The 19,790-nt window shown below is 45.3% G+C and overlaps 1 protein-coding gene across 10 annotated transcripts in view; it reads right to left on the bottom strand.

The window, feature by feature from the left end:
- The window catches only part of agrn (agrin), a 523,540-nt gene that overhangs the window by 318,868 nt on the left and 184,882 nt on the right, over positions 1-19,790 (bottom strand). For 7 of the 10 annotated variants that reach the window (XM_073032309.1, XM_073032310.1, XM_073032316.1 and 4 more), the window contains exon 3: positions 7,831-7,851. The exons of the other annotated variants lie outside the window; for them this stretch is intronic. In XM_073032309.1, the coding sequence (XP_072888410.1) occupies positions 7,831-7,851 (21 nt within the window). The remainder of the gene's footprint in view (positions 1-7,830; positions 7,852-19,790) is intronic. 10 annotated transcript variants of the gene reach the window in all.

Below are 19,790 nucleotides of genomic sequence, written 5' to 3'. Positions count from 1 at the left end.
GCTCTGACGGAGATCTTTCAGATGTCATTAGAAACGGGGATTGTGCCGGAGGATTGGCGTATTGCTCATGTGGTTCCATTGTTTAAAAAGGGTTCTAGAAGTAAGCCTGGCAATTATAGACCTGTCAGTTTGACATCAGTGGTGGGTAAATTAATGGAAAGTATTCTTAGAGATAGTATTTATAATTATCTGGATAGACAGGATCTGATTAGGAGTAGCCAGCATGGAAGGTCATGTTTGACAAACCTTATTGAATTTTTTGAAGTAGTTACGAGGAATGTTGACGAGGGTAAGGCAGTGGATGTAGTCTATATGGACTTCAGCAAGGCCTTTGACAAAGTTCCACATGGAAGGTTAGTTAAGAAGGTTCAGTCGTTAGGTATTAATGCTGGAGTAATAAAATGGATTCAACAGTGGCTAGATGGGAGATGCCAGAGAGTAGTGGTGGATAATTGTTTATCGGGATGGAGGCCGGTGACTAGCGGGGTGCCTCAGGGATCTGTTTTGGGCCCAATGTTGTTTGTAATATACATAAATGATCTAGATGATGGGGTGGTAAATTGGATTAGTAAATATGCTGATGATACTAAGGTAGGAGGTGTTGTGGATAATGAGGTGGGTTTTCAAAGCTTGCAGGGAGATTTATGCCGGTTAGAAGAATGGGCTGAATGTTGGCAGATGGAGTTTAATGCTGAGAAGTGTGAGGTTCGACATTTTGGCAGGAATAATCCAAATAGAACATACAGGGTAAATGGTAGGGCATTGAGGAATGCAGTGAAACAGAGAGATCTAGGAATAACAGTGCATAGTTCCCTGAAGGTGGAGTGTCATGTAGATAGGGTGGTGAAGAAGGCTTTTGGAACGCTGGCCTTTATAAATCAGAGCATTGAGTACAGAAGTTGGGATGTAATGTTAAAATTGTACAAGGCATTGGTAAGGCCAAATTTGGAATATTGTGTACAGTTCTGGTCACCGAATTATAGGAAAGATATCAATAAATTAGAGAGAGTGCAGAGACGATTTAATAGGATGTTACCTGGGTTTCGGCACTTAAGTTACAGAGAAAGGTTGAACAAGTTAGGTCTCTATTCATTGGAGCGTAGAAGGTTGAGGGGGGATTTGATCGAGGTATTTAAAATGTTGAGAGGGATAGATAGAGTTGACGTGAATAGGCTGTTTCCATTGAGAGTAGGGGAGATTCAAACGAGAGGACATGATTTGAGAGTTAGGGGGCAAAAGTTTAAGGGAAACACGAGGGGGTATTTCTTTACTCAGAGAGTGATAGCTGTGTGGAATGAGCTTCCTGTAGAAGTAGTAGAGGCCAGTTCAGTTGTGTCATTTAAGGTAAAATTGGATAGGTATATGGACAGGAAAGGAGTGGAGGGTTATGGGCTGAGTGCAGGTAGGTGGGACTAGGTGAGATTAAGAGTTCGGCACGGACTAGGAGGGCCGGAATGGCCTGTTTCCGTGCTGTGATTGTTATATGGTTATATGGTTATATGGATGACCAGCTTGTTCCCAGTTAGTCTTTACAATGCCTCCTGAGATGGTGATGTGCCTCTCCTGTGAGATGTGGCAGTCTTGGGGGAACTCCCCTCTCCCGCAGAGTCACATCTGCCAGAAGTGCTTGCGGCTGGGCGATCTGGAAGACCGTGTGAGGAATCTGGAGCAGCAGCTGGATGACCTTCGACTCATAAGGGAGAATGAGGCAGTCATAGATGAGAGCTACAGGGAGGTAGTCACACCTGGGCTGCCGGAAGCAGGTCGTTGGGTGACAGTCTGAGGGGGGAAAGCGAAGCAGAGTAGACAGGTAGTGCAGAGCACCCCTGTAGCCATTCCCCTGAATAATAAATTTACCGTCTTGGATGCTGTTGGTGAGGACGACCGACCAGGTGTGAGCCACGGTGGCAGGGCCTCTGGCACTGAGTCTGACCCTGTGGTGCAGAAGGATGGGACGGAGAAGAGGAGAGCTGTCATCATTGGAGACTATAGTCAGGGGAGCAGACAGGAGATTTTGTGGACGTGAGAAGGAAACCCGTATGGTTTGTTGCCTCCCGGGTGCCAGGGTCCAGGATGTCTCTGACCGGGTGCATGACATCCTGGTACAAGAGGGAAAGCAATCAGAAGTCGTGATACATGTTGGGACCAACGACATAAGCAGGAAGAGGGATGAGGTCCTGAAGTGTGAGTTTCAGGAACTAGGCAGAAGGCTGAAGAACAGGACCTCAAGGGCGACGTTCTCAGGATTGCTGCCAGTGCTACGTGATAGTGATGGTAAGAGTTGGAGGAGATGGCAGTTGAATGCGTGGCTGAGCAGTTGGTGCAGGGGGCAGGGTTTTAGATTTTTGGACCATTGCGATCTCTTCTGGGGAAGGTGGGACCTGTACAGATTGGATGGGTTGCACCTGAACTCGAGGGGGAGCAATATCCTTGCTGGTAGGTTCGCTAGCATGGTTTGGGAGGGTTTAAACTAATTTACAAGGGGGATGGGACCCGGAGCGATAGAGCAGTAAAAGAAGTGCATGGAGTAAAGCCAGATCTAACATATAGAGAGGCTTTGAGGAAAGAGCAGCAGAATAAAGGGTATAAAGGTAGTAAGGTAGAAGGGCTAAAGTGTGTGTACTTCAATGCAAGAAGCATCAGGAACAAAGGTGATGAACTGAGAGCTGGGATACATACATGGAATTATGATGGAGTGGCCATTATGGAGACTTGGCTGGCACCAGGGCAGGAATGGATTCTCAATATTCCTGGATTTCAGTGCTTTAAAAGGGATAGAGAGGGGGGAAAGGGAAGGAGGGGTGGCATTACTGGTCAGGGATACTATTACAGCTGCAGAAAGGGTGGGTAATGTAGCAGGATCTTCTTTTGAGTCAGTATGGGTGGAAGTCATGAACAGGAAGGGAGCAGTTACTCAACTGGGGGTATTCTATAGGCCCCCAGTAGCAGCAGAGATACCAAGGAGCAGATTGCGAGGCAGATATTGGAAAGGTGCAAAAATAACAGGGTTGTTATCATGGGTGACTTTAACTTCCCTAATATTGATTATCACTTGATTAGTTCCAAGGGTTTAGATAGGGCAGAGTTTGTTAAGTGTGTCCAGAATGGATTCCTGTCACAGTATGTTGACAGGCCGACTAGGGGGAATGCCATACTAGATCTAGTATTAGGTAACGAACCGGGTCAGGTCACAGATCTGTCAGTGGGTGAGCATCTGGGGGACAGTGATCACCGCTCCCTGGCCTTTAGCATTATCATGGAAAAAGACAGAATCAGAGAGGACAGGAAAATTTTTAATTGGGGAAGGGCAAATTATGAGGCTATAAGGCCAGAACTTGCGGGTGTGAATTGGGATGATGTTTTTGCAGGGAAATGTACTATGGACATGTGGTCGATGTTTAGGGATATCTTGCAGGATGTTAGGGATAAATTTGTCCCGGTGAGGAAGATAAAGAATGGTAGGGTGAAGGAACCATGGGTGACAAGTGAAGTGGAAAATCTAGTCAGGTGGAAGAAGGCAGCATACATGAGGTTTAGGAAGCAAGGATCAGATGGATCTATTGAGGAATATAGGGTAGCAAGAAAGATGCTTAAGAAGGGGCTGAGAAGAGCAAGAAGGGGTCATGAGAAGGCTTTGGTGAGTAGGGTAAAGGAAAACCCCAAGGCATTCTTCAATTATGTGAAGAACAAAAGGATGACAGGAGTAAAGGTAGGACCGATTAGAGATAAAAGTAGGAAGATGTGCCTGGAGGCTGTGGATACTTCTCAAGTCCTCAATGAATACTTCTCTTCGGTATTCACCACTGAGAGGGAACTTGATGATGGTGAGGACAATATGAGTGAGGTTGATGTTCTGGAGCATGTTGATATTAAGGGAGAGGAGGTGTTGGAGTTGTTAAAATACATTAGGACTGATAAGTCCCCGGGACCTGACGGAATATTCCCCAGGCTGCTCCACGAGGCGAGGGAAGAGATTGCTGAGCCTCTGGCTAGGATCTTTATATCCTCATTGTCCACAGGAATGGTACCAGAGGATTGGAGGGAGGCGAATGTTGTCCCCTTGTTCAAAAAAGGTAGTAGGGATAGTCCGGGTAATTATAGACCAGTGAGCCTTACGTCTGTGGTGGGAAAGCTGTTGGAAAAGATTCTTAGAGATAGGATCTATGGGCATTTAGAGAATCATGGTCTGATCAGGGACAGTCAGCATGGCTTTGTGAAGGGCAGATCATGCCTAACAAGCCTGATAGAGTTCTTTGAGGAGGTGACCAGGCATATAGTTGAGGGTAGTGCAGTGGATGTGATCTACATGGATTTTAGTAAGGCATTTGACAAGGTTCCATACGGTAGGCTTATTCAGAAAGTCAGAAGGCATGGGATCCAGGGAAGTTTGGCCAGGTGGATTCAGAATTGGCTTGCCTGCAGAAGGCAGAGGGTTGTGGTGGAGGGAGTGCATTCAGATTGGAGGGTTGTGACTAGTGGTGTCCCACAAGGATCTGTTCTGGGACCTCTACTTTTCGTGATTTTTATTAACGACCTGGATGTGAGGGTAGAAGGGTGGGTTGGCAAGTTTGCAGATGACACAAAGGTTGGTGGTGTTGTAGATAGTGTAGAGGATTGTCGAAGATTGCAGAGAGACATTGATAGGATGCAGAAGTGGGCTGAGCAGTGGCAGATGGAGTTCAACCCGGAGAAGTGTGAGGTGGTACACTTTGGTAGGACAAACTCCAAGGTAGAGTACAAAGTAAATGACAGGATACTTGGTGGAGGAGCAGAGGGATCTGGGGGTACATGTCCACAGATCCCTGAAAGTTGCCTCACAGGTAGATAGGGTAGTTAAGAAAGCTTATGGGATGTTAGCTTTCATAAGTCAAGGGATAGAGTTTAAGAGACGCGATGTAATGATGCAGCTCTATAAATCTCTAGTTAGGCCACACTTGGAGTACTGTGTCCGGTTCTGGTCGCCTCACTATAGGAAGGATGTGGAAGCACTGGAAAGGGTACAGAGAAGATTTACCAGGATGCTGCCTGGTTTAGAGAGTATGGATTATGATCAGAGATTAAGGGAGCTAGGGCTTTACTCTTTGGAGAGAAGGAGGATGAGAGGAGACATGATAGAGGTGTACAAGATATTAAGAGGAATAGACAGAGTGGACAGCCAGCGCCTCTTCCCCAGGGCACCACTGCTCAGTACAAGAGGACATGGCTTTAAGGTAAGGGGAGGGAAGTTCAAGGGGGATATTAGAGGAAGGTTTTTCACTCAGAGAGTGGTTGGTGCGTGGAATGCACTGCCTGAGTCAGTGGTGGAGGCAGACACACTGGTGAAGTTTAAGAGACTACTAGACAAGTATATGGAGGAAGTTAAGGTGGGGGGTTATATATGAGGCAGGGTTTGAGGGTCAGCACAACATTGTGGGCTGAAGGGCCTGTAATGTGCTGTACTATTCTATGTATTCTGTGTAATATTTGAAACCTCAGGGAATGAAGGGATATGGATTACGTGCAGGCAGAAGGGAATTCAGTATTGTGTTTGGCACAGTTCTGATTCCTTAAGGTTGTTACAATGAGGAGGGGGCAGAAGTGGGGATAAGCTCCCACTACCTATTAAATGCTCTCAATGACATGCATCTCAAACAGCCTCTGACAACCAAGACCAGCTCCTGGCCTTCACGTGTGGCTTAGCTACTAAGCCCGGCAGAACCATTTCTACTGACAGGAGAAGGGGGAAAGGCGGGTTACTGGCACCCTAAAACCAGTCACTTTGGACAGCTAGGGCTCATCAGCTGTGGTTGGCAGCTCATCTAGGAGACGGGAAACTCTGACCTCAAACCTCCGCTGCCTTGCGGCTACACCCACTCATGGGGTAGGCTTCTGGAGTAAACCCAGAGGGGAAAATCTGGAGCTGGAGTCCCTAAGGCATTCGAGTTCTACGTTGAGTTCAAAGCTTACTGACAATTCCTGTATCGCTCTCTGCCTTTCCTTCGGATTCATCAGCTTGCTCTCCGTATCGTACTGCCCAGGCTTGCGTATCTAGACAGCCAGGACGCAACATCCATAGTTGACCCTGACCAACGGAGGCCTCACTGTTCTGTGATCTGTGGTTTATAAGCCCTTCATACACAACTCCCGGATATAACAATGTTCTTGTTATCTTAACATACTTAGGCTTAAAGTTCTTCCAGATTTCACACTTCATTTCCCTCTCTGCACACAATGCAAGGTGTGCATTTCCAACAGGCTTTCAGCCTGCTTTATAACGAAGACTCCCATTTTCTATCATCTTTGATAACCATCCAGCCCCGCTCAGAAATGTGGAACAGACAATGCCGTGAACTCCGACGTACCAAATCTGCCTCAGTCTCACTTGAGAAGTTTGGAGAACAGGCATCAACCCAAGAAACACCTCCGGGAACAATCACTCACTGACTGATTCTGAAGATGGGTGATGGGACAGATATGAGGAAGCAGGCAAAGTGGAAATTCATCAAGTTCACGGACGGTGCTGACAAGACTGCAGATCAGTGTTTATTGCTGTGTGAAAGAGAATCGCAGGCACAGGCCTTCATATTGAGCACAGGAGTACAGGTGTTAGGTTGCAGTTATAAAGGAGAGGCCAAATTTGGAGTTTTGTGTGCAGTTTTGGTCACCTACCTACAGGAAAAATATCAATAAGTTACAAAGGGTGCAGAAAAATTTACAAGGACGTTGCTGAGACTTGAGGATGAATTATAGGGAAAGGTCGAAAAAGTTAGGACTTCATTCCCTGGAACGTGAAGGTGAGACTAGAACTAGAGGGCATAGGTTAAGGGTGAAAGGTGAAATGTTTAAGGGGAAATTGAGGGGCAACTTCTTCACTCAGAAGTTGGTGAGAGTGTGGAACATGGATGGGAGGGGTATGGAGGGCGTTAATCCAGGTACATTTCAATGACACTTGTCAGAGCAACATTTCAGCAAGGAGCAGATGGGCCAAAGGGCCTGTTTCCGTATTCTATGACTCCATGTCCTCTCTTATCAGATTTTATTTCTTCAGTCCTTTTCTTTTTCCACCTATCCCTTCCCAGCATCTCATTTCAACCCCCCCTCCCCCACTCACCCACATTCTGTGGACAAAAACACCTTGTTAATGAGAGAGGTCAGAGGTGAATAGCCAGACTGGTTCAAGCTGACAGGAAGGTGACAGTAACTCAAATAACCACACGTTACAATGTGATGAGCAGGAGAGCATCTCCGAATGAACAACACGTTGGACATTGAAGTGGATGGGTTACAGCAGAAGATCACAAACATACACTCAGTGGCCACATTATCAAGTACAAGAGGAACCTAATAAAGTGGCCAGCTGGAAGATATAGGTGTCAAAGTCAAAGTAAGTTTATTACCAACATAAAGCAGCCGCAGATTGTCTGATGCTCTGTGCCTGCGATGCTGCGGCAAGGAAGATTTTCATTGCACCAGTACACACATTGACTTGTGCAGATGACAATAAACTCGACTTTGACCTTGAGGAGCGGGAGAGAGGAGGGAACAGGCTGGTAGATGAAGATGTGGATGGACAGGAGTGGACAGGAATGCAGCATAAATGCTTGCATGGACTGGATGGGCCAAACAGCCTTCATCAGTGTCCTGTCTCCTGTGTTTCTCAGATGGTCACATCACATGTCGCTTCACGTTTAAACATCCCAACGCCAGACAGACAGGTCTCACAACACGAGCAATCACATTTTTCACCTCCTGTTGACAAACCCGCAACGCCGAGGCAGAAATCGCAACTCTTCAAGTGAAGGCGTAGACAACTAATATCTACATGATTTTTGTAAGACATAGGTTACTCACCATAACTAATCCTTCTGTGTCCTGTGAGCAGCAGAAAGTAAAAGGGAAAGGAAGATGTTAACAAAGGCAACTCCAAAATTGTTTTTTTAATCTACTGCAGGGGTTCCCAACCCTACCACTAACTGAGGGGTCCATGGACCCCAGGTTGGGAACCCCTGGTCTACTGGGTTAATTCTACAGTGAGACCACATTATCAAACACACAGTCTGTTAGAGAACAATAATTAACAAGTTGTAATGAACTGCTAAATACAGTATAACACTGTTAATCTTGGTAGAGCAGGACAAGCAGATTTTCTGAAACGTTAAATGTTATTTTACTAATATTTAAAGGTATACAACTTTGAAATTCTTCTTCCATGACACCCTTTATGGAAGATCATCAGACCATTATACTTAGGGGCAGAACTAGGCCATTCAGCCCATCAAGTTTGTTCCACCATTCTACCATAGCTGATTTATTATCCTTCCCAACCCCATTCTGCTGCCTTCTCCCTTAAACCTCTGATGCCCTGACTGATCAATTACCTTTCAACTTCCACTTTAAATATACCCAGTAATTTGGCCTCTACAGCCATCTGTGGCAAAGAATTTGCAAAGAATTCCACGGAGTCTGGTTAAAGGAATTCCTTCTCATCTCTATTCAAGGCTCCCCATCTATAGGCAACATCCACTCTATTTAGTATTCGATAGGTTTGAATGAAATCCCCCCTCATTCTTCTGAACTCCAGTGAGTACAGGCCCAGCGCCATCAAATGCACTTCATATGTTAACCCTTTCACTCCCAGGATCATGAACCTCTTCTGAACCCTCTTCAATGCCTGCACATCTTCTCTTAGATAAGGGGCCCAAAACTGCTCAGGATACCTCAAATGCACTCTGACCAATGCGTTAAAAAGCCTCGGAATTTTATTGCTTTTATATTCTAGTCCTCACAAACTGAATGCTCTCATTGCATTTACCAACATGATCACCAACTACGTACACTTAAACATGCTGCTATATCTCTAAGAAAAGATGTGCTGGCATTGGAGAGGGTCCAGAGGAGGTTCACAAAAATGAACCCAGGAATGAAAGGGTTAATGTAGGAGACCCATTTGCTGGTGGGAAAAAGAACCAGGAAAGTTTCATCAATTCAAGGGACTTTTGAGGGAACACAGGAACCAGGAAGCTGGAAATCCGAGTTGATATTGATACATTCAAGGTGACGCTGGAGGAACACATGAGAGGCAAGTGCAGTAGATGTAGATGAGGCAAGATTGCTGGAAGCTGGAGTGGATTTAAACAGCATCGTGGAGTGGTCGAGCCAAATACCCCTCTCTCTCTCAAACAAGCGAAAATCTGCAGATGCTGGAAATCCAAGCAACAGGCATAAAATGCTGGAGTAACTCGGTACATCATGCATAATCTCCAGTCCCGATGAAGGGTCTCGGCCCAAAAGATCAACTGTTTACTCTTTTCGAGAGAAGGTGCCTGGACTGCTGAGTTCCTGCAGCATTTTATGTGTTACCCCTCTCTCTCTCTACCTCCTTTTCTCTCTCTGCCTCCCTCTCTGTCTCTCCCTCTCTCCAGATCTCGCTCTCTCTCCCTCTCTCCCCCGCTCTCTCTCTCTCTCTCTCTCTGTCACAAAGTCACTTAGATCATATTTCTTCTCCATTCTGATGCTGGGTCTGAACAGCAACTGAACTTCTTGACCATGTCTGCATGTTTTTATGCATTGAGTTGCTGCCATATGATTGGCTGATTAGATATTTACAGGTGTACCTGATAAAATGGCCACACAGTGTATATTTCTGTGGAAGGGCGGAGGACTAGGAAATGAATCATGAGATGGAGACTGGGAAACCAAGCAAACTCCCTCTGCTCTAACAACACAGGAGGCGAAGGAACAATTGTTGGAGGGACTGCACACATCAATGGAATTTAGAAGAGTGAGGAGGGATCTCATTGAAACCTATTGAATATTGGAAGGCCAAGTTACAGTGAATGTGGGGGAGTGGGGGAGTCTAGGACCAGAGGGCACAGCCTCAGAATAGAAGGGCATCTCTTTAGAACGGAAATGCGGAGCAATTTCTTTAGCCAGAGGCTTGTGAATCTGTGGAATTCATTGCCACACATGGCTGTGGTGGCCAAGTCATTGGATATATTTAAAGCAGAGGATAGGTTCTTGATTAGTGGGGATGTCGAAGCTTACAGGGAGAAGGCGGGAGAATGGGTTTGAGAGGGAAAGTAAATCAGCCAAGCTGGAATGACGGAGCAGACTCGATGGGCTGAATGGCCTAATTCTGCTCCTGTGTCTTATGGACTTATGACCATAATCACACTTTGTGTGAACTGATCCACCCATTTGAGTTCCAAATGCATTAAAACAAAGGTCACACACTTGGAAGAGAGAGAGCCAGTTTGAAATTTGAAAGGTCAGTTTAATTGATATGTGTGTTCAACAGGGCTGAAGCTCTTTGGAAGGTGTCAAATTCCAACTATTTTCAGTATTTAAACTGGGATCCACCAGAAGCCTGCCATCTATTAGTACAGATACGGCTACTCTCAATAAATACCCTTTGGGGTCAAGGGATATGGGGAGAGGGCAGGAACGGGGTACTGATTGTGTATGATCAGCCATGATCACAGTGAATGTCGGTGCTGGCTAGAAGGGCCGAATGGCCTACTCCTGCACCTACTGTCTACAGATACGGCTATTCTCAATAAATACCCTTTGGAATATGCAGGCCTCTCCTTCACATTCTACCAGTCTGTTGTCACCAGAACAATCCTCTATGCAGTGGTGTGCTGGGGCAATGGCATCAACATGGGTGATGTCAACAGGGTCAATAAACTGATAAGAAAGACTGGCTCTGTTATAGGAGACAAACCAGACACACTGCAGGCTGTGGTAGAACAAAAGACCCTATGGAAAATCCTGGCAACTCTGGACAATGTTTCTCACCCTCTGCATGCCACCTTGGCTGGACAGTAATAGACTGAGACAACTGTGCTGCTCCAAAGAGCACCATGTGAGATCATTCTTACCCTCGGCCATTAGGCTCTGTAATGAGTCAACCTATAGCGAGGGAAGTAATGACTCCCTCCTGTTAGACTGTTTGAGGTAACTTTTTTATTCTTTCTTACTTCTCTTCTAATATTTGTATATCTGTGCATTTGCGATGCTACTGTGACACTGTAATTTCCTTTAGGATCAATAAAGTATCTATCTATCTATCTAAATTGGTCTTAAGACATCTTAAGGATTGAACACAAGAGATTGTACAGATCCTGGACATCCAGAGTAACACACACAAAGTGCCGGAGGAACTCAGCAGGTCAGGTAGCATCTATGGAAAGGAATGAACAGTCGATGGTTCTGGCCAAGACCCTTCATCAGGACTGGAAAGGAAGGGGGGGAAGAAGCCAGAGTAAGTAGGTGGGAGAAACTCGGCAGGTCAGGTAGCATGTATGGAAAAGAATGCCGTCTGACCTGCTGAGTTCCCCCAACATTATGTATGTATTAAAGACTGGTTTAATTTGTCACACATACATTGAAACATTAAAACATGCATTGAAATGCATCATTTGTGTCAAATCAAATCAGCTTGGGATGTGCTGGGGTCCCTAGCACCAACATAGCATACCCACAACTCAGTAACCCTCACTCTAGCACCAGGGCGAAACCCACGCAGTCACGGACAGAATATACATATTCCTTACAGACAGCGGCAGGAACTGAATCCAGATGACCCTGTTGCCAACCTTGTAAAGCGTCGCACTAACCACTACACTTCCGTGTTGCCCCACTGATGAGTCTTGAAGAACGATCAGAATCTGTGTGCTGAAGTTTCTGAGAATTTGACCATGTCTCAGAAAGCAGTGCTGATGAATCTGGGGGTGAATTAATCCCAGGCTGGCGTGCCAAAATAGACAATGCTGGGCAGAAGCCCCATGTCCAATTTGCTTTGGGAATGAGGTTGAAAGGAGAAATTAGAACTCCTTCCCACAACACAAATCTTAAAGTCAAAGTAAATTTATTATCAAACTGTATGTGTCTTCATATGCTACCTGGAGATTCATTTTCTTGCAGCATTTACAGGGAAATAAAGAAATATAATAGAGTTTATGAAGAACTACAGATAAACAAACATCTACTGTATAAACACAAGAAATTCTACAGATGCTGGAAGCCCAGAGCAACATACACAAAATGCCGGAGGAACTGAGCAGGCCAGGCAGCATCTATGGAGAGGATTAAGGAGTCCTGATGAAGGGTCTCATCTGAAAGTTCGACCCTTTGGAGATGTTCCCTGATCTGCTGAGTTCCTTCAGCAATTTGTGCATGTTACTGACAAACATCCAATGTGCAAAAGAAGACAAATTGTGTAAATTTAAAAAAATACTGAAGACAAGTTTTAGAGACCTTGAAAATGAGTCTGTAGGTTGTGGATTCAGTTCAAAGTAAATTTATTATCAAAGTATGTAGATGTACGTAATACAACCCAGAGATTCATTTTATTGTGGGCATTCACAGTAGAACAAAAAAAAGACAATAGAGTCAATGAAAGACTACACTCAACACGACAAACAATCAATGTGCAAAGGGCAACAAACTGCAAATACAAAATGAAAAAAGAAATGACAATAATTATAAGAAGAAGAAGAAGAAATCAGTAAGTGAAAACACCAGAAACATGCTGAATTAAATGAGGAAATTGAAAGACTTTGGAACATGATCAGGGTACTCATTGTCCCGATAGTAATATCTATAAGTGGTGTCATCCCAAAGTCACCACACAATGGCATTAAACAATTATGGCTACACAACAATATTTATGTAAATCTTCAGAAAGCCACAATATTAAACACCATTAGAATAGCCTGAATGTTCCTAACCATTGAGAAATGAGCGTGCTTGGCTATGCCTGTACCTCAGGTTTTGCCAGCTTGAGCTGAGGAAAAACTAAAAATACAATAATAAATAAATAAATATCGAGAACAGTTCAGTGATGGGGCTGTTCCCACAACCTATGAACTCACTTTCAAGGACTCTTCATTTCTCATTCTCGGTATTTATTGACTTTCAGAGATGAGGTGAGTGAAGTTATCCACAGAGGGGAAATCTGCTGTTCTCTGTGCCTGAATAAGTTGGATTTTAGTAAGCAGAATCACCTCTGCACCGCTCCCTTCTCAACGTCCTTAGGGATTGGCGCAGACAACCTTTGCCAAGTGCGTCGCCATGGCAACGGGGCATTCAGATGGAGATCACCTCTGTGAACCTCCTTTGATTGGGCCTTTTAGCAGTGACAGGGTACAAATGGGTCACTCAATTTCGCAGTGCTCGCTTTCAATGGTATTTTCCCAGTTGTACCATAACTGAGATTCTTGGACAATACTGGAATGTAAATCAGACGATGCTGAGCACAATGAATGTGGACGTTTGTTAGTGCCACTGCTCTGCCGCCAAATCCAAACAAGTTATGCATGTGATATACACACTATGGTGCATAAAACACTGTAAATCAGGCACTTTGCTTTCAGTGTCCCATTATGAACACTCCACATCAAATGCTCCAGACTGACAGCAAGAGTACTGCTTCAGTGTTCTGCCGTTTTCAAACACATAATGCCAAGAGATAAGAGGTGGGGCCTAGTGAGGGAGTGAAAGGGCTTTAATTCCTTAACCATTTTCTGTCCAAGAATTTATACAGAATGGTGCCAGTAAAGGGCCAGTAATGTTGTGAAGGATCATACCCACCCTGCTCATGGGCTGTTTGTCCCACTCCCATCAGGGAGGAGGCTACGTAGCATCCACACCAGGACCACCAGACTCAAAAACAGTTACTTTCCCCAAGCAGGAAGGCTGATCAACACCTCCACCCACCAACCCACCCCTCCACACCCCCAACCACCACTACTTTATCGTTTCCTTTCAGAGTCACCTTATGTACAGACACTCCTGTGCCTAGTGTCACTTTATTGTCAATCAGTCTATGTATACAAGCTATATTATGTATTTATATTTATTGTGTTTTTATCATTGTTCTGTTCTTTATCTTTGTGTGTTTTTTTGTGCTGCATCGGATCCAAAGTAACAATTATTTTGTTCTGCTTTACACTTGTGTACTGGAAATGACATTAAGCAATCTTGAATCTTAATTCCTGAATCTAGACTGTAATAATGTTGTTTTACAGAAGGAAAAGATACTTGATAAAGATTTTTGTGGCTTCTGATGAAAGACAGTTAATTCACAGTCTCACCTTTATGGTGACTGCAAACGCAGGAGATTCTGCAGATGCTGGAAATCCAGAGTAACACACACAAAACGCCAGAGGAACTCAGCATTTCAGGCAGCGTCTGTGGACAGGAATAAACTGTTTATTCCTTTCCATGGCTGCTGCCTGACCTGCTGAGTTCCTCCAGCATTTTGTATGTGTTACTCTGGTGACCACAATATACCAGTTGGGGAATCAGCTGAAATTCTTTTCTCTGTGAAAAATGAAGGGGGTGGGGGTTGTTAGCGATGCCAAAACCTTTAAGATCATGAAAGGGTTTGAAGATTGAACAGTAACAGAGTGTTTGAGAAAACAGGGAGGGGGGGGGCAATGCTGAGAACCAAACCGAGGGCCATAAATAACTCCCAGAAGGAATTTAGCGGGAACACTTTCGCCCCATCACGGTTTGAACGCAGGACTCTGACACAGAATATAGTTGAAGCCACTCAAGGTGAGTAAAGTTTCGAAAGGGACAGAGGAACGGAGAGATTTGCACATGGGTTTCAGAGCTAAACCCACAACATCACCTCTACTTTCTTAAAAGCTTGTGTAGATGTGGCATGTTATCGAAAACATCGACAAACTCTGTAGATAAACAGTGGAGTGTATCCTGACCGGTTGCATCAAGGCCTAGTATGGAAACACCAAAGCCCAGGAATGGAAGAGTCCGCAGATAGTGATGGTTTCAGCCTGGTCCATCACAGGTAAAGCCCTCCCCACCACTGAGTACGGTTCAAAGGTTCATTTATTATCAGAGTATGCATGTAGTTTAGAACTCTGAGCTGTCTTCTCCAAATAACCATGAAACGAAGAAAACCATGAAAGTCAGTTCAGAGAAACAGCAAACCCACCCTCCCACTGCACAAAACATGATCGTCAACCCCCTCCCCTGCACAAAACATGATCGTCAACCCCCTCCCACTGCACAAAACATGATCGTCAACCCCCTCCCCTGCACAAAACATGATCGTCAACCCCCTCCCACTGCACAAAACATGATCGTCAACCCCCTCCCCACTGCACAAAACATGATCGCCAACCCCCTCCCCTGCACAAAACATGATCGTCAACCCCCTCCCACTGCACAAAACATGATCGTCAACCCCCTCCCATTGCACAAAACATGATCGTCAACCCCCTCCCCTGCACAAAACATGATCGTCAACCCCCTCCCCTGCACAAAACATGATCGTCAACCCCCTCCCACTGCACAAAACATGATCGTCAACCCCCTCCCCTGCACAAAACACAACAAGAATATTGACCCCCAAATCCCCCTCCACTTTGCACAAGAAAAGCTATCAAAAAGCAAGTGCTGCCACAAGGAAGCAGCAGTCATCGTCAGGAATTCCCCACCATCCAGACAATGGACTCTTCTCACTACTACTGTTAGGCAAGAGGCACAGGAGCCTTAGGGCCCACACCAGCAGATTCAGGAACAGCTATAACCCTTCAACCACCAGACTCCTGAATCAGTGTGGATAACTTATAACCATATAACAATTACAGCACGGAAACAGGCCATCTCGGCCCTTCTAATCCGTGCTGAACGCTTACACTCACCTAGTCCCACTGACCTGCACTCAGCCCTTAACCCTCCACTCCTTTCCTGTCCATATACCTATCCAATTTTACTTTAAATGACAATGCCCTTTTCCTTTAGTAAGCTGGGGTTTGTCCTACCCTGCCCACCTGATGGAATAATGTTGGAAAAGGCTCCAGTATCTCAGAAAACCTCCCCCTGTAGCACTGAAACAGCATTCACCAGCCAGCTAACAAGAGGTACTTCTGTGCACTGTCAGTAAGAAGTGTGGACAGCTCACAATTGGCGTGCCTTTCCCATTAATAGAAGTGAGATATAGGTCCATTTCAAAGTTCAAAGGCAATGCTCTGTGTTCATTGTCGTTATATAATTATATCAAAGATTTAACACAAACCAGGATGATTGATTTTTATTTAGAGAAATAACACAGAATAGGCCTTTCTGGCCCTTCAAGCTGCTCCACCCAGAACCCCCCGATTTAACCCTAGCCTAATCATGGGAAAATTTACAATGACCAATAACCTACTAAACCTACTAACAGTATGTCTTTTGACTGTGTGGAAAACTGGACTACCTGGAGGAACCCCATGCATTCACATGAAGAATGTACAAATTTTCTTACAGAGGACGCCGAGATTAAACTCTGAACTCCAACATCCCGAGCTGTAATGGTGTCGAGCACACTGCTATGCTATCATGGCACCCACGAATGTATTGAGCATAAGAACATAAAAGAAAGGAGTGTAGACCACTCGGCCCCTCAAGACTGCTATCACATTGATTGTGGTTATGGCTGTGCTACTCTCATTCTCTTTAATGCCATTTCCCAGCTCCCTTAACTTTCAAAACTCTATGTGCAACCTCACTAACTTCCTCAATGATTAGTTTCCACAACTTTCCAAAATAGAGAATTCCAACCTTCCATGAGAAATTCCCACAAACATGAGTTTTAAACGATGGTTCCCGAATCTTGGGGGGGGGGGGGGGGGGTGTAAAAATAAATACATATGTACTTTATATTTATCTGTCTATGTGTGCAAAAGTCTTAAGTATATATACATAGCTAGCAAGCCTAAGACTTATGTACAATGCTGCAGTAATTTTATGAATTACACTGTACTACTGAAAATAAAAACAAATCGTAACATATGTGAGTGACGATAAACCTGATTCTGATATGGGTCTCTACTGTGGACTGAAAGTGGGAAAGGGGAATCATGGTAGGGAAAAGGGGAAGGGAGAGGGGAGGGAGCAGGAGACACTGGAGAGAAACTCTAATCATCAATAAACCAATTGTTTGGAATCAAATGACCTTGTCTGGTGTCTCAGGGCTGGGTGTGTCTGTACCTGTGCTATCACCCGTTCCTGGCACTCCTTCTCTGCCACCTGTCCCACACCCCTCCCTCAGCGCTCCATCCTCATCATTCCCAACATCCTTTGCTTCCACTAGGCTTACAAATGTCTTCAAGGCAACATCTTCTACCGGTAGCCATCAAACATCGGAAGTAAACGTGGAGACAGGTAGCTCAGATGAGCAGGGCCTCGCCAGTTGCATGTTTCACAGAGACAGAAAACACAAGCAATCCCTCTGGCAATTTACCTTGATCAACTAGTTAATATTTAATTTAGAGACAGAGCTCGTTAACAGGCCCTTCCGGTCCAATTATACCCATATGACCAACTAACCTACTGACCTGCACATCTTCTGAATGTGAGAAGAAACCAGAGATCTGGAGGAAAAGCACAGAGTCACGGGAAGAACATGGAAAAGGCTCTTGTGAAACCCCTTCCGCCTTCCCTACCTTCTTAATATGGCATTGTGTGTGTATGGTTCTGTTCTTTGCTTATTGATTATAATTATAATTACTTGATTATGTTCCTGTTACAACTTGTAAGGGTTTGCTTGTTGAAATCAAGGTCCAAAGTTGAAAGTTCAATGTAAATTTTATCATCAAAGTAGACATATGCCACCATATACAATCCTGAGATTCGTTTTCATATGGGCATTCACATAAAACACAAAGAATTGGGGGAAAAAGCACATAAAGATGGAGAAACGCTCAGTGTGCAAAGACAACAATTGTGCAAATACAAAAGAAAAACAAATTAATAATAAATAAATATACACGAGGAAATCTGCAGATGCTGGAAATTCAAACAACAACACACACAAAATGCTGGTGGAACACAGCAGGCCAGGCAGCATCTATAGGGAGAAGCACTGTCGACGTTTCGGGCCGAGACCTTTCGTCAGGACTAACCGAAAGGAAAGATAGTAAGAGATTTGAAAGTAGTGGGGGGAGGGGGAAATGCAAAATGATAGGAGAAGACCAGAGGGGGTGGGATGAAGCTAAGAGCTGGAAAGGTAATTGGCGAAAGTGATACAGAGCTGGAGAAGGGAAAGGATCATGGGATGGGAGGCCTCAGGAGAAAGAAAGGGGGGTGGAGCACCAGAGGGAGATGGAGAACAGGCAAACAACTAAATATGTCAGGGATGGGGTAAGAAGGGGAGGAGGGGCATTAACGGAAGTTAGAGAAGTCAATGTTCATGCCATCAGGTTGGAGGCTACCCAGCCGGTATATAAGGTGTTGTTCCTCCAACCTGAGTTTGGATTCATTTTGACAATAGAGGAGGCCATGGATAGACATTTCAGAATGGGAATGGGACGTGGAATTAAAATGTGTGGCCACTGGGAGATCCTGCTTTTTCTGGCGGACCGAGCGTAGGTGTTTCGCGAAACGGTCTCCCAGTCTGCGTCGGGTCTCACCAATATATAAAAGGCCACACCGGGAGCATCGGACGCAGTATACCACACCAGCCGACTCACAGGTGATGTGTCGCCTCACCTGGAAGGACTGTCTGGGGCCCTGAATGGTGGTGAGGGAGGAAGTGTAAGGGCAGGTGTAGCACTTGTTCCGTTTACAAGAGTAAGTGCCAGGAGGGAGATCGGTGGGAAGGGATGGGGGGGACGAGTGGACAAGGGAGTCACATAGGGAGCGATCCCTGCGAAAAGCAGAAGGGGGCGGGAAATGTGTTTGGTAGTGGGATCCCGTTGGAGGTGGCGGAAGTTACGGAGAATTATATGTTGGACCTGGAAGCTGGTGGGGTGGTAGGTAAGGACAAGGGGAACCCTATCCCGAGTGGGGTGGTGTGTGGATGGGGTGAGGGCAGATGTGCGGGAAATGGGAGAGATGCGTTTGAGAGCAGAGTTGATGGTGGACGAAGGGAAGCCCCTTTGTTTAAAAAAGGAAGACATCTCCTTCGTCCTGGAATGAAAAGCCTCATCCTGAGAGCAGATGCGGCGGAGACGGAGGAATTGTTAGAAGGGGATAGCCTTTTTGCAAGAGACAGGGTGGGAAGAGGAATAGTCCAGGTAGCTGTGAGAGTCTGTAGGCTTATAGTAGATATCAGTAAATAGGCCGTCTCCAGAGATGGAGACAGAAAGATCAAGAAAGGGGAGTGAGGTGTCGGAAATGGACCAGGTAAATTTGAGGGCAGGGTGAAAGTTGGAGGCAAAGTTAATGAAGTCGACAAGCTCAGCATGCGTGCAAGAGGCAGCGCCAATGCAGTTGTCGATGTAGCGAAGGAAAAGAGGGGGATGGATACCCGTATAGACTTGGAACATGGACTGTTCCACAAAGCCAACAAAAAGGCAGGCATAACTGGGACCCATGTGGGCGCCCATGGCTACACCCTTGGTTTGGAGGAAGTGGGAGGAGCCAAAGGAGAAATTATTGAGAGTAAGAACTAATTCCGCTAGATGGAGGAGAGTGGTGGTAGAGGAGAATTGGTTAGGTCTGGAATCCAAAAAAAAGCGAATAGCTTCGAGACCATCTCGGTGGGGGATGGAGGTATATAGGGGCTGGACGTCCATGGTGAAAATAAGACGGTGGGGGCCAGGGAACTTAAAATCATTGAAAAAATTCAAAGCATTGGAAGTGTCATGAACATAGGTGGGAAGAGATTGAACAAGGGGGGTTAAGACAGTGTCAAGGTATGCAGAAATGAGTTCAGTGGGGCAGGAGCAAGCTGAAACAATAGATCTACCTGGACAGGCAGGTTTGTGGATCTTGGGTAGGAGGTAGAAATGGGAAGTGCGGGGTGTGGGAACTATGAGGTTGGTGGCAGTGGATGGGAGATCCCCAGAACTGATAAG

The sequence above is a fragment of the Hemitrygon akajei genome, chromosome 29 (genome assembly GCF_048418815.1).
Source record: "Hemitrygon akajei chromosome 29, sHemAka1.3, whole genome shotgun sequence".
Classification (NCBI taxonomy): Eukaryota; Metazoa; Chordata; class Chondrichthyes; order Myliobatiformes; family Dasyatidae; genus Hemitrygon; species Hemitrygon akajei.
The sequence above is the reverse complement of the archived record's forward strand: the minus strand, read 5'-3'. Positions and strand labels throughout refer to the sequence as shown.